Here is a 14,628-nt window from a genome sequence, read left to right as displayed (position 1 = left end):
CTTTTCTGAAATTAAACATTTGTAGTTTCTTTAAACATAACATTTCTATTTGAAAACATTTAAGTGCATTAGTATTTATGCACAATTAAATGTGTAGTCTTTAAAGAAATATGTAACGACTTCCACGTGTCTAGAAATTTGCCATTAAATGCAAAAGAAAACAGACTTGTAATTTTTACAAAATCATCCTGAACATAATTGAGACCAGGAAACTGATCTTGCTCACTGGATGCATTCCCAGACTCTAGCAAGTACAGTGCCTAGTAGTCCAACCTACACAGCACACAAATACTGATAAACAAGAGGATACAGTACCAGATTCAAATCTCTATTTAGAATTTTTCAATGCTAGATTAGGCTCTCTGGTTTATGGGGATTGGATACCCACTATTTTGACTACTCCTCATGATATGTACTCTGTGCCAGTTAAGTATATATAGATGACTAAAAGCTATAGCCTTAAATTTATAAGGCTTTACAAATGTATACATTCTATATTAGACTCAGATTAGTTAGTAGTATTGTTTTAATAGTAATTTCCTGCTTTGATCGTTGTACTGTGGTTTTGTAGCTAATAACAGGGTTAAGGGTAATATGAATCTGTACTAATTTTGCAACTTTCTTGTACATCTAAATTTCAAAATGAAGTGAAAAATTTTAACTAGAAATACTTACTGCACCAAGTGATGGTCCATATCTTCCTGTGGCAACTTTACACACATAACTGACAAAATTGGAAATAACACCTAAGAAATAAATCACATTTCAGTAATTTCAGTGAGGTATAAAAATGGCTTCCATTTCTGACCTCCACCCCATGAAGACCAACAGTTGGGTTTCTTCCCCAGTCAAGGTGCAGGCATAAATACTTATTCTGCCTATCACTTCAGATATATTATAGGAAAAGCAAAGTCTGACCCACTCCACCACTTACTAAGTAACACAGGGTCATTCACTCCACCTCTTAATTTTCATTTTCCTCATCCATACTGTATGAAGAAAGACTATGGCCCAAACTCACCAACTATTTGGGAATTCTCTGGACTGCATGCTATAGACTAAATCAGACTCTGTGGAGTAGGACCAGGGAGTCTGTATTTTACCCAGTTTGCCAAACGAATGTGCTGCAGATCTAGACTAGATGATTTTTTAGGTCCCTTTGGCACCAATGTCATTTGACCTTGACTGTGGCTAATTTCAAAAAACAACTTTCTGTGGAGTAGGAATTAATGGCACTTGAAAGAGACTCTTTGTACTTAGAACAACATTAATGCTTGGGGGAAAGAACTACATACACAGGCCAAAGACGTTACTCAGCTTCTGTTTTGAGGGACTAGATGCACATGAGTAATAACAACGATTAAGTACCCGCTCTGGACCTTGTGGTAGATGCTTCTATTTTCATCCCTTCTACAACCCCATGTCATGAGAGTGAGTACTATTACCCTCAGAGAGGTACCATCTTTTCTGCAACATTATACAGCTGGTAGCAGACATAGGATCTGAACCTAGGTCTTCCGTCTCTAAGTTGAGTGTATTTTCACTACACATAACTGGCAGATACACTGTTTTTAAATGAAAGGATTTTAGGAATGAATTTTTATACTTTACGGCTTTAAGTACATTTTGCAAACAAAATACATTTTTTTTGAGACAGTTCAGTCGCTCAGTCGTGTCTGACTCTTTGCAATCCCATGAACCGCAGCACACCAGGCCTCCCTGTCCATCACCAACTCCCGGAGTTTACCCAAACTCATGTCCATTGAGTCGGTGATGCCATCTAACCATCTCATCCTCTGTCGTCCCCTTCTACTGCCTTCAATCTTTCCCAACATCAGGGTCTTTTCAAATGAGTCAGCTCTCTGCATCAGGTGGCCAAAGTATTGGAGTTTCAGCTTCAACTTCAGTCCTTCCAATGAACACCCAGGACTGATTTCCCTTAGGATGGACTGGCTGGATCTCCTTGTAGTCCAAGGGACTCTCAAGAATCTTCTCCAACACCACAGTTCAAAAGCATCAGCCCTTCTGCACTCAGCCCTCTTTATAGTCCAACTCTCACGCCCACATATGAACACTGGAAAAACCATAGCCTTGACCAGACGGACCTCTGTGGACAAAGTAATGTCTCTGCTTTTTAATATGCTATCTAGGTTGGTCATTAACTTTCCTTCCAAGGAGTGAGCGTTTTTTAATTTCATGGCTGTGATCACCATCTGTAGTGATTTTGGAGCCCAAAAAAATAAAGTCTGACACTGTTTCCACTGTTTCCCCATCTATTTGCCATGAAGTGATGGGACCAGATGCCATGACCTTAGTTTTATGAATGTTGAGCTTTAAGCCAACTTTTTCACCCTCCTCTTTCACTTTCATCAAGAGGCTCTTTAGTTCTTCTTCACTTTCTGCCATAAGGGTGGTGTCATCTGCGTATCTGAGGTTATTGATATTTCTCCCAGCAATCTTGATTCCAACTTGTGCTTCCTCCAGCCCAGCGTTTCTCATGAGGAACTCTGCATAGAAGTTAAAGAAGCAGGGTGACAATATACAGCCTTGACGTACTCCTTTTCCTATTTGGAACCAGTCTGTTGTTCCATGTCCAGTTCTAACTGTTGCTTCCTGACCTGCATACAGGTTTCTCAAGAGGCAGGTCAGTTGGTCTGGTATTCCCATCTCTTTCAGAATTTTCCACAGTTTTTTGTGATCCACACAGTCAAAGGCTTTGGCATAGTCAATAAAGCAGAAATAGGTGTTTTTCTGGAACTCTCTTGCTTTTTTGATGATCCAGCAAATGTTGGCAATTTGATCTCTGGTTCCTCTGCCTTTTCTAAAACCAGCTTGAACATCTGGAAGTTCACGGTTTTTTGAGACAAGCAAACTTTAATCAACCAACTGCCAATTTAGCAGCATTTAGGAACCTGGAATCTTGAGTTATCATTTTCAAGCTGAGATAAAGAAATGCTGCTAAGTCCAGGATGACTAGAGTGGTTCCATGTTAATGTATCCTTGCAACAAAATGAACGAACTCATTCTTGACAGTCCTACTGGAGAGCTCTAATCAGAAGCTTTCTGGAAACTGAACACACTTTGGAATTGAGTGTAAAGATATTGAACAAAGATCCACATGATTAAGGCAGCCGAGAAGTCTGGGAACCACTCATCTATAAAACGGTGGGCCTGAGCTAAAGAAACCAAGGCCTTGGGAGACAAAAATGACATGCTTAAGTACTACACCAGCTTGTATCCTTCTCTGTATACAATCTGAAAAATAAATATGTACTGAGGATTACTGTATACAGAATGTGGCTGTAATCATTCCCTTTGTCCCTTCTCCAGACAGGTGAGAGGCACTTAAACTCCGGACAGGCCCAAGATGAAAGCTGATTACCTGCAGATAAGTATACTGCCATGAACTGCTCTTGACCCAGAATGTTCACTATGCTGGAGGAGAAGCTCCACAAGACATACATATTGGCTGCCATGTGAAACAAGGAGAAATGACTGAACGTTGACAGCAACATTGGAGAACAAAGGACCTCTATAAAAGAAAGAAAACATCCTGTAATTGTGCACACACAGCCAGGGAAAATGATCCAGTTTAGACTTTTTTCATTACCATTATGAAAAAAACATGCACAACAAACCAGAGCCAGTTAAAAGACTGGATAAGATGGTTTAAGATAGCATTTTTCAAAGTGGTACAAGCTACCTTAAATCTCTTTTCTATAGCAACCAATAAAAATTCTCAGGTCAACAAAAGCAACTTGTCCCATGGAAAAAGTTAGCTAGAAAAAATAATTAGTAAATTATTTAAATCACAGAAAGAAATAAAACTGTATATAACAGTCTCTTTAAAGAGTAAACTTATAGTGATCACTGATCTTAAGTCACAAAAAACGTATTATGGAAACCTACTATGTGCAAGGTACATTTTAGGTGTCTGGATACAGTTGTAAGAGAAATGAGGTTCCTGTCTGCCACGAGCTTACAGCCTATCCTCCAGATTTTGCTTATAACTATTGACAAGTTAGTCATATTTCTTATAGCACTTCAATTACCATAAAGCATATTTCCTTCATATTACTTCCACCTCAAAATAAAAATCACACAAGTTAGACTTACTTGAGGCTGGATTGGATGTGAAGTATCTGATCATTGTCCGCTGCAGAGAAGGTACTCTCCACAAACAAAATACAAAAACATTTGCAGCTATGATACCTACAAAATAAACATTTCTAATTTAGGAAATTAAAAATAAAAACAAAGAAAGTCTGATCAAAAGTCCTTATGAATCAGATTTTCTACCACATTAAAGAGTATCACAAAAAAACAAGTTATTACATACTTGGGAGAGGGGGTAAGTTAGGAAAAGTAAGTGAAATCAATGTTTTTGAGTATCAAAACTGTCACGGGTTGGTAAAGTCAGAAAATTCCTGTAAAACTGCAAATGTTCTAGGAGGTAACTTCCTTCACTCAGCTCCATATTTTACTTCTTCTCAATAAATAAGCAGATCTGTAATTACTGTTTGAAAATGGCCAAGTCAAAGACAGAAGTAATGTACAGAATTAGGTTCTTTGGCCAAGAGTAAAAAAGCTTTCTTTTTCCAAAAGGAATGGTATGCTTCTTTAACTTCTGAACAGCTTTCAGAAACACCTATGTATCATCTGTGTAGGGACTTCCCTTGTGGCCCAGTGGTTCAGACTCTGCATTTCCACCACAGGAGATGCAGTTTTGATTCCTAGTCCAGGAACTAAGATTCCAAATGCTGCTCAACACAGCCCAAAAATAAGTCTAAAAATAAAAGAAGATCATCCATATAGACAAAGATCCACAGGTCTGCAAAAAATACTCATTATTTAAGAATTCACGAATAGTTTGGAAGAATTTTGCAATTGCTTTTGAAAATATGTTTACATGTGGGAGTCAGGTGACTTTCATTTTTCTGCAAGAACTGAAGTTGCTAGAACTACCACTAAATTAAGCTTTCTGACAAAATAGTTAAATAGTTAAAAAAAGTCTATTGACTAGTAGGTTTATGACACAATAGTTAATTCTAGGGAAGAACTAAGTTATTAAGAACTGCAAACTTTAAAAAATACATTAATTTTAGGTACCACAACTCCTTACACATAGTAGGCACACATCTACTTCAATTAAAGAAATTTAAACATGTATTCATTCATTCCTTCAACCTCTTTAAGCAACAAGCAACTAGCCCTTTCAACTTCTTCAATTCTAGCAACATTCTGCTAAGCCAGAATTTCTAATCTAGTGCTCCTTCTACTAGACACAGACACAGATAGCCAAGGGGATTTCTTTTGACCTTGGTCACTCTAGGACTTCAGACACCAAACAGCTCCTTAACTGGGAAACAGTATATGCTGGTCCCCAGAAGCAAGTGAGCAGGAAAGGAGGTGACAATCCTCTGAAGAAACAGTGCACACTGTCTAAAGTTAAGCATGAAGAAAACTAGCAGGACTGACTCTGTTCTGTTTACACTGTAACCCGGGCAAGAGGCCTAACATCTCAGCCTCAGTTTTCTCTTCTGTTTAAAAAAAAAAAAAAAAAAAAACTACCTCAAAGAGTTGAAAGATGACTAGATGAGAAAATATGACTAAATGTAGTGATCACACAGTGATAACTCAAAAAGTGAAAATTATGGTATAAAGGGAATAGCCTTTTTAGGTCTGAATCCTAAAGGTATGCCCTTAGAAGGTTTGTGGCCTGTGGCATTTCATGGCCTTCACTTCAGTTTCCTCATTGTAAAGTGAGAATAAAACTCGCTAAACATCATAAAGGTTGTATGTGTGTGTGTATGTGTCACTCATTCATAACTGACTCTTTGTGACCACATAGACTGTAGCCCACCAGGCTCCTTTGACCATGGAATTCTCCAGGCATGAATACTGGAGTGGGTAGCCACTCCTTTCTCCTGGGGATCTACCCACCCCAGGGATCGAACCTGGGTCTCCTGCATTGTAGGTGGATTCTTTACCGTCTGGAAGCCCCATAGTACATACATCTAGTATGTAGATTACTCCAAGAAAATGGTTCCCTCCCCCTCCTTTTCCTTTTCAAGGTACAAGTGTTTAAAGTCTCTGTTTGTATCTCCATTTAAGAGAAGGGTTACTTGCCTCCTCCTAACCCAGTCATGCCTAGGACTAGCTTGGCACTATTGATTTGGAAAGGTTGCTGGTGCCTCAGTGCCTACCTTTGCCAAAAGTGATGCACTTGATTTTATCAGCAAGAATATGGAATAAAGACCTCCAAAACTTCTCTCCTTCATAAAAGCAGTGAAAAAGTTGGCCCCAAAAAAATGTTAGAATCAACTTTTTCAGAACTCTGAAAACTAGCCAAAGGCTTGCAGCAATCCAACTTTTTTTTTTTTTTTCTTAAGAAAAATGATGAAACTCAGTAAGAATAGTGAGCTTTGAGGCATTTTAACCTGCTCTAATCCCAGGCCCCCACTTTTCAGATATAAGTTACATGAAAACAATCCACTTTCCCAGTGCTGCCTGGCAACCACCAGAGACAGCAGACTGGAGCTGAATCTCTTCCAAAGCCTTGTTCCCAAAGAACTATCATCATCTGACCTATCTGATAATAATTTATTGGAAGACCCCACAAGCAAGGATGTCTGTATTTGATCTGACTGGGAGCTCAAGTGCAAAATTCATTCCCCAGGAGGAATCTGTCAAAAGCAATTATAGTCAAGTGTTTAAGTTCCCAGCTGGCTGAGGTGATGGATAATAGAGACTAAACAAAAATCTTAAAAGGAAAATATTAGCAATGAGATAGTCACAGGTGCTTACAAAACCTCACATATTCCTGGGATCTAGAAAGTCACAAGAATAAAAAAAAGTAGACTTCAAGATGGTATTTGTTACTAGAGACAAAGAATGATATTACATAATGACAAAAGGGTTAAAAAAAAAAATCTTTATATCCATGAGGAAGATATGACAATTATAAACATATATGCTACTAACAATAGAAACCCAAAATATATGAAGTAAAGATTGATAAAACTTAAGGGAAAAATAAATGACTCAATAATGGTTGAGAAACTTCAACACTTCATTTGTGACAATGGATAGAATTAGATGATCAGCAAGGATGTAGAAGATTTTAATACTATAAATCAACTTGACCTAACAGACATCTATAGAACATACCACTCAAGAAAATACACATCCTTCTGAGATGCACATGGACCATTATCCAGGACAGATCATATGTTTAGCCACAAAACAAGTCTCAATAAATTTTCAAACTGAAATTTTCAAAACTGAAATTATAAAAAGTATATTCTCTAACAACAATGGGATAAAATTACAAGTCAATAATACATTTGTAAAATTCAAAAATATGTGGAATGTAAGAGTGAAGTCCTCCCGCTTTAATGTTTCTCAAGGAATGTTTACAAAAAAGGGGTATCAATGCTTCCTGTTTGTAAATGTGTATTCATGGTGAATAAGGAGAAGAGGAAGACTTGGGTACTCTGTTGGCATGTTAAGCACAGAGAGGGATGCTTGACAGCATGCTAACTGAAGCCAGAGCAAGTATGTCTCCATCGGGTTATCAGGAACTCTTCAATAGAAAGCTGAGGCCTTAACTGACTAGTGATTGATCACATTGGATTTGGCTACAAGATGGAAGTGCTGGCTGGGTTAAGCATCCAAAGAAAAGAATGAAGCAGACTAAAGTGTTAACCTAGGTTTCTGGATTTGAAACTGAGCTTCTCGTCACTCAGGTACAATTTTGTGATGATATTTTTGCCTGGTTGTTTTTTTCTTTCTTTTTTTTGGAATTGCTCTTAAGAGTCTTTTCTCAGCATATTATTCTGCTCTTGCCTCTGCCCTCTTTGGGGCACTTCAGTTCTGCATGCTACCCCCGGGATCTCTACTGTTGCTATGTGAATGACAAGATGTAAGTGACCATTATAGTAAATGCTCTTTGTAAAAAAAAAATTTTTTTTAATGTTTTTAAAAATGTATACATTTTATGGGCTTCCCAGGTGGCCTAGTGGTAAGAACCCAAACCCACCTGCCAGTACAGGTAGATTTAAGAGACCAGAGTTCAATCCCTGGATCGAGAAGATCCCCTGGAGGAGGGCATGGCAACTCACTCCAGTATTCTTGCCTAGAGAATTTGAAGGACAGAGGTGCCTGGCAGGCTGCAGTGCAAAGGGTAGCACAGAGTCAGACATGACTGAAGCAACCTAGCACACACACAAATACATTTTATAGCCTGGCTTATCAATTTGATATTTTGCTGTCAAGTACGTTTTTCAACCTATATTTATCCATCCTATTAATAAATGCTAGTGATTAAAAAAATGTGAAAATCACACAGTCTTAAATAACCAATAAACAAAGAAGAAACCACAAGGAAAATTAGGAAGTACTTTGAAATGAATGGAAAAAAAAACAAACATAACTGCCATGAACTGAATTGTGTCCCCCTAAGATTCATATGTTGAAGACCTAATCCTTAACAGGATGGTATCTGGGGATGGGACCTTAGGAGGTAATTAGATTTAGAGGTGGGGCCTTCATGATGGGATTAATGTCCTTATTAGAGAGATACCAGAGAGTGTGCTCTTGCTGTATCTGCCATATGAAGACACAGCAAGAAGGTGGCAGTCTGTAAGCTAAGAAAGATCTCACCAGAAACTGACCATGCTGGACTTCGAACCCCAGAATTATGAGAAAATTAATTTCTGCTGCTTAAGCTACCTGGTCTATGGTGTCATATTTTGTTACGGCAGATCATGCTCAGCCAATACTAAAACTTAGAGGATATAGCAAAAACAGGGCTGTGAATGCCTACACTAAAAAAGACCTCAAAGCAATAACCTAAGCTTCTACTTTAGCAAACTAGGAAAAAAAAAAAGAATAAAGTAAACACAAAGCAAGTAGAAGGAGAAATAAAGAGTTTGGATGAAGTAGAGACTAGAAAACTAGAGAAAAATCAATGAAACTGAAAGCTGGTTCTTTGACATCATCAGTTGACAAACCTTTAGCTAGACTGACAAAGACAAAAAGACTCACAATACCTAAAATCAGGAAAGAAAGCAGAATGTTACTACTGACCTTACAGAAATAAAAAGGATTCTAAGAATACTATGAACAATAGCATATCAACAAATGAGAATAACTTAGATGAAACTGACAAATTCCCAGAAAGACAAAGCATTGAAACTGACTCCAGGAAAAAGACAAAATCTGAATAGGCCTTTATAAGAAGTAAAGAGACTGAATTATTAATAACAATAAAAAAAAATTCACATAAATAAAAGCCCAAGGGCCTCCCTGCTGGCTCAGTGGTAAAGAATCTGCCTGCCAATGCAGGGGACACAGTTTCGATCCCTGGTCCGGGAGAATCCCACATGCTGTGGAGCAACTAGGCCCATGCACCACAACTACTGAGCCTGTGCTCTAGAGCATGGGAGCTGCAACTGCTGAAGCCTGCACACCTAGAGCCCTTGTTCCACAAGAGAAGCCACCACAATGAGAAGCCCACATACCCCAACCAGGAGTAGCCCCTGCTCACTGCAACTAGAGAAAAAGCCCATACAGCAATGAGGACCCAGCACAGTCATAAATAAATAAAAAAATTTTTTTTTTTAAGGAAAAAAGGAAAGCCCAAGACCAGATGGCTTAACTAGTATATTACATTCCGAGAGCTGCTATAATTAATTACTACAAACTAGATGGCTTAGAACAATAAAAATGTATTCTCCTACAGTTCTGGAGGACAGAATTATCAACTGGGTCATGTTTCCTTATGAAGAATCTAGGAAAGATTCTGTCCTTCTTCCTAGGTTCTGGTGGTTCTTGGCATTTCTTGGCTTACCTTGGCAGCACCTCTCCAACCTCTGGCTCCCTCACTTCACAGGCCCGTTTTTTCTCTTGGTGTCTTTCTGGTCTCTTCCCTTATTATAAGGACACAAGTCATTGGATTCAGGGTGTACTTAATCTAGTATGATATCACTAACTATTTCAGTTAAGATAACACTGAGTTTCTGGGTTACTCTATTTCAAATAATACTCTGAGTTTCTGGGTGGACCTTACCTTGACATCAAAACCAGACAAAGACATCACAAGAAAACTACCAATATCCATTATGAACACAGATAGAAAATCATCAAGAAAATACTGTCATATCAAATTCAGCAGAATATAAGAAATTATAAACCATGCCCAAGTGAAACTTCTTCAGGAATGCAAAACTGGTTCAACATACTGTAATCAATATAACACTCCATATTAACAACATTGGAAGGCTCACAATTCCCAGTCTAAAAACTTAAAATACAAAGCTACAGTAATCAAGACAGCATGTCCAAAGGATATGCATATTGACCAGTGGAACGGAATCAGAGTCCAGAAGTACATCCATACATCTATGCCAACTGCCTTGTTTTTTTTAATTGTGGTCCCAGACAATTCAATGGGAAAAGAATAGCCTTTTTAATGACAAAGGAAGCAAGACTACACAATGCTGAAAAGACAGTCTCTTATGTAAAGAAAAAGAAATTAGTCATTTTTTAATTCCATACACAAAAATAAGACTCAAATGGATTAAACCTAAATATGAGACCAGACACTATAAAACTCCTAAAGGAAAATATAGGCAGAACAGTTTCTGACATAAATGGCAGCAATATCTTTTTCAACCCATCTCCCAGGATAACGGAAATAAAAATAAACAAATGGGACCTACTTAAACTCAAAAGCTTTTACAAAGCAAAGGAAACAATAAAATGAAAAGACAACCCACAGATTGGGAGAAAATACTTGCAAGCGATGTGACTGACAAGGGATTAGTCTCTAAAATTTATAAACAGTTCATGATGCTTCACAGCATCAAAACAACCCAGTCAAAAAATGGGCAGAAGACCTAAATAGACATTTCTCCAAAGAAAACACAAAGATGACCAAGAGGCACATGAAAAGATGTTCAACATCATTAATTATCAGAGAAATGCAAATCAAAATTACAATGAGATATCCCCTCACACCAGTCAAAATGGCTATCATAAAAAATCTACAAACAAATGCTGGAGAGGGTTTGGAGAGAAGAGAATCCTCCTACACTTGGTGGAAATGTAAACTGGTACAGCTCCTATGGAGAACAGTATGGAGTTTCTTTAAAAAACTAAAAATAGAGCTACCATATGACCCTGCAATCCCACTCCTGGGCGTATATCTGGAGAAAAACATGAGCTGAAAGGATACGTGAATCCCAATGTTTACTGCAGCACTGTTTACAATAACCAAGACAGGGAAGTGACCTAAATGTCCATCAAAAGAAGAACGGATAAAGAAGATGTGGTACACATATACAATGGAATATTACTCAGCCACTGAAAAGAATGAAATAATGACATTTGCAGCAACATGGATGGACCTTGAAACTCTCATGCTGAATGAAGTCAATCAGACAAAGAAGGAGAAATATCATATGATATCCTTTATATGTGGAATCTAAAAATAAATTATACAAATGAACTTACCAACAGACTTATGGACTTAGAGAACAAACTTATGGTTGGGAGGAAAGAAGAGGCGAAGGGACAGTTAAGGAATTTGGGATGGACATGTACACACTGCTGTATTTAAAATGGATAACCAACAAGGACGTATTGTATGGCACATGGAATTCTGCTCAATGTTATGTGGTGGCTTTTATGTATAGCATGAGTCCCTTGGCTGTTCATCTGAAACTATCACAACATTGTTAATCAACTATCCTCCAACATAAAATAAAAAATTAAAAAAAAGAAAAAAGAATAGTCTTTTTAACAAATGGTGCTGAAGCAAGTAGCTATCCACCAGGAAAAGAATGAATTTGGACACCTTCCTCAAACTGAATACAAACCATAATTCAATGTGAATCAAAAACCTAAATGTAAAAACTAAAACTCTTAGAAAAGGTGGAAATTTTTGTGACCGTGGATTAGGCCACAGTTTCCTTGATATAACACTTAAAGCACAATAAAATAAGAAATTTCATTAAAATTAAAAGTTCGTGCTGCAAAGAACACTATTAAAGTGATGGCAATGCACAGAATAGGAAAAATATTGCAAATTATATGTCTAAAAAAGATCTACTATCCAAAATATATAAAGAAATCTTACAGCTCAACAAAAAGACAACTCAAAAAATGAACAAAGCAAGACTTCCCTGGCAGTCCAGTGATGAGGGCTCCGTGATTCCACTGCAGAGGGCAAGGGTTCGATCCCTGATCCAAGAACTAAGATCCCAGCGTGGTCCAGGCAAAAAAAAAAAAAAAAAAATCCTTGGACAAAGAATTTTTTTTTTATTTGACTACGCTTGGTCATAGTTGTGGCATGTGGGATTTAGTTCCCTGACCAGGAATTGAACCTTGACCCCCTGCATTGGGAGTATAGAGTCTAAGCCACTGGACCACCAGAGAAGTCCCTGGACAAAGGATTTAAACAGATATTTCTCTAAAGAATAAATGGACACTTGCACGTGAAAAGATGCTCGGGGAAATGCAGTCAAAACAATGAGATATCACTTGCCATACATTAAGATGGCTGTTATTAAAAGAAAGAAAAGAGGAAACTAACAAGTACCGGCAAAGATAAGGAGAAATGAACTCTTGTACATTGTTGGTGAGAATATAAAATGGTGCAACTACTGTGAAAGTCAGCAGTTTCTCAAAAAGTTAAACACAGAATTATCATATGATGCAGCAATTCCGTTCCTAAATATACATGCCAAAAAATAGGAAGGTACTAAAACACTTACACATAAATGTTCTTAGCAGCATTATTCATGAGAGCCAAAAGGTGAAAACAAACCAATGCCCATCGACTGGATAAATAAAATGTAGTGTATCCATACAACACAATCTTATTCAGCCTTAATACAATGGGAAAAGGTCTCTTCAACTGGTGTTGGGAAAGCGGGACAGCCATGTGTAAATCAGTGAAGAGTACACCCTCTCATGATACACAAAAATTAACTCAAAATGGCTTCAAGTCTTAAACATAAGATATGACACCTTAAAACTCCTGCAAAAGATCATAGGCAAAACATGCTGACATAAATCATACATAAGAAAACATAAAATGTTAGGTCAGTCTTCTGAGGCAACAAAAATAAATAAAAACAAAAACAAACAATGAGACCTAGTCAAACTTATATAAGCTTTTGCATAGCAAAGGAAACCATAAACAAAATGAAAAAAACAATCTACAGAACGGGAGAAAACATCTGCAAACTATGCAACTGACAAGGGCTTAACTTCCAAAGAAGAAATACAGATGGCCAACAGACACATGAAAAGAGGCTCAAAATTGCTAATTATTAGAGAAATGCAAACCAAAACTAAAACTATAATGAAGTATCACTGCACACTGGTCAGAATGGCCATCGTGCTGGAAAAGGTGTGTGGAGAAAAGAGAATCCTCCTCCTACGCTGTTTGTGGGAATGTAAGATGTTGCGCCCACTGTGGAAAACAGTATGGAGGTTTCTCTGAAAACTAGGAATTACCATATGATCCAGCAATCCCTCTCCTGGGCATATATCCCAGACATACCTCAAAAAAGATACATGCACCCCTATATTCTTAGCAGCACTTATTTACAATAGCCAATATATGAAAAAAACCTAGATGTTCATCAACAGATGAATGGATAAAGATGTGGCACATATATACAATGGAATACTATTCAGATATAAAAAATGAAATACCATTTATAGCAAGAAGGATGCAACTAGAGATCATCATACTAAGCGAAGTCAGAAAGAGAAAGACAAATATGATGTATCACTTATATGTGGAATCCAAAATATGACACAAATGAACCTATCGAGGGCTTCCCTGATGACTCGGAAGGTAAAGAAACTGCCTGCAACGTGGGAGACCCAGGTTTAACCCATGAGTAAGGAAGATTCCTTGAAGAAGGGCATGGCAACTCACTCCAGTGTTCTTGCCTGGAGAATTCTATAGACAGAGGAGCCTAGCTGGGCTACAACCCATGAGACTGCAAAGAGTAGGACATGACTGAACAACTAACACACACACGCACACATACGAAACAGAAACAGACTCACAAACACAGAGAACAGACTTGTGGCTCCCAAGCAGGAGGAAGCTGGAGGAGGGATGGTGGGCTGGGAGGTCGGGGTTAGCAGATGTAAGCTTTAGTATACAGAAGGGATAAACAGCAACATCCTACTGTATATATAGCACAGAGAACTATATTCAATATTCTACGATAAACTATAATGGAAAAGAGTATTTTAAAAAAGGAATGTATGTGTATAAATATATATATAACTGAATCACTTTGCTATACAGCAGAAATTAACACAACACTGTAAATCAACTACAGTTTTTTTAATTAAAAAAAAAACAGTATTCAGCACTAAAAAAGAACGAAATTTTGATATATGCTAAAATATGAATGAACCTGGAAACCAGTATGCTAAACAGAAGCCATACACAAAAACATACTTTATAATTCCACTTATATGATATATAGGCAAAGTCATAGAAACAGAAAGTAGAAGAGTGGTTACCAAAGGCTAAGGGGTAGAGGAACAGGAAGTTATTGTTTAACAGGTACAGAATTTCTGTTTGCGATGATG

General features: G+C 37.6%; 1 protein-coding gene across 3 annotated transcripts in view; it reads right to left on the bottom strand.

The window, feature by feature from the left end:
• PARL (presenilin associated rhomboid like) overlaps positions 1-14,628 on the bottom strand; it is a 138,088-nt gene that overhangs the window by 13,249 nt on the left and 110,211 nt on the right. For all 3 annotated transcript variants that reach the window (XM_055568928.1, XM_055568929.1, XM_055568927.1), the window contains 3 exons: positions 4,117-4,212; positions 3,383-3,532; positions 676-746 (listed from right to left, as the gene is read on the bottom strand). In XM_055568928.1, the coding sequence (XP_055424903.1) occupies positions 676-746; positions 3,383-3,532; positions 4,117-4,212 (317 nt within the window). The remainder of the gene's footprint in view (positions 1-675; positions 747-3,382; positions 3,533-4,116; positions 4,213-14,628) is intronic.

The sequence above is a fragment of the Bubalus kerabau genome, chromosome 2 (assembly GCF_029407905.1).
Source record: "Bubalus kerabau isolate K-KA32 ecotype Philippines breed swamp buffalo chromosome 2, PCC_UOA_SB_1v2, whole genome shotgun sequence".
In the NCBI taxonomy this organism is placed as follows: domain Eukaryota; kingdom Metazoa; phylum Chordata; class Mammalia; order Artiodactyla; family Bovidae; genus Bubalus; species Bubalus kerabau.
The sequence above is the reverse complement of the archived record's forward strand: the minus strand, read 5'-3'. Positions and strand labels throughout refer to the sequence as shown.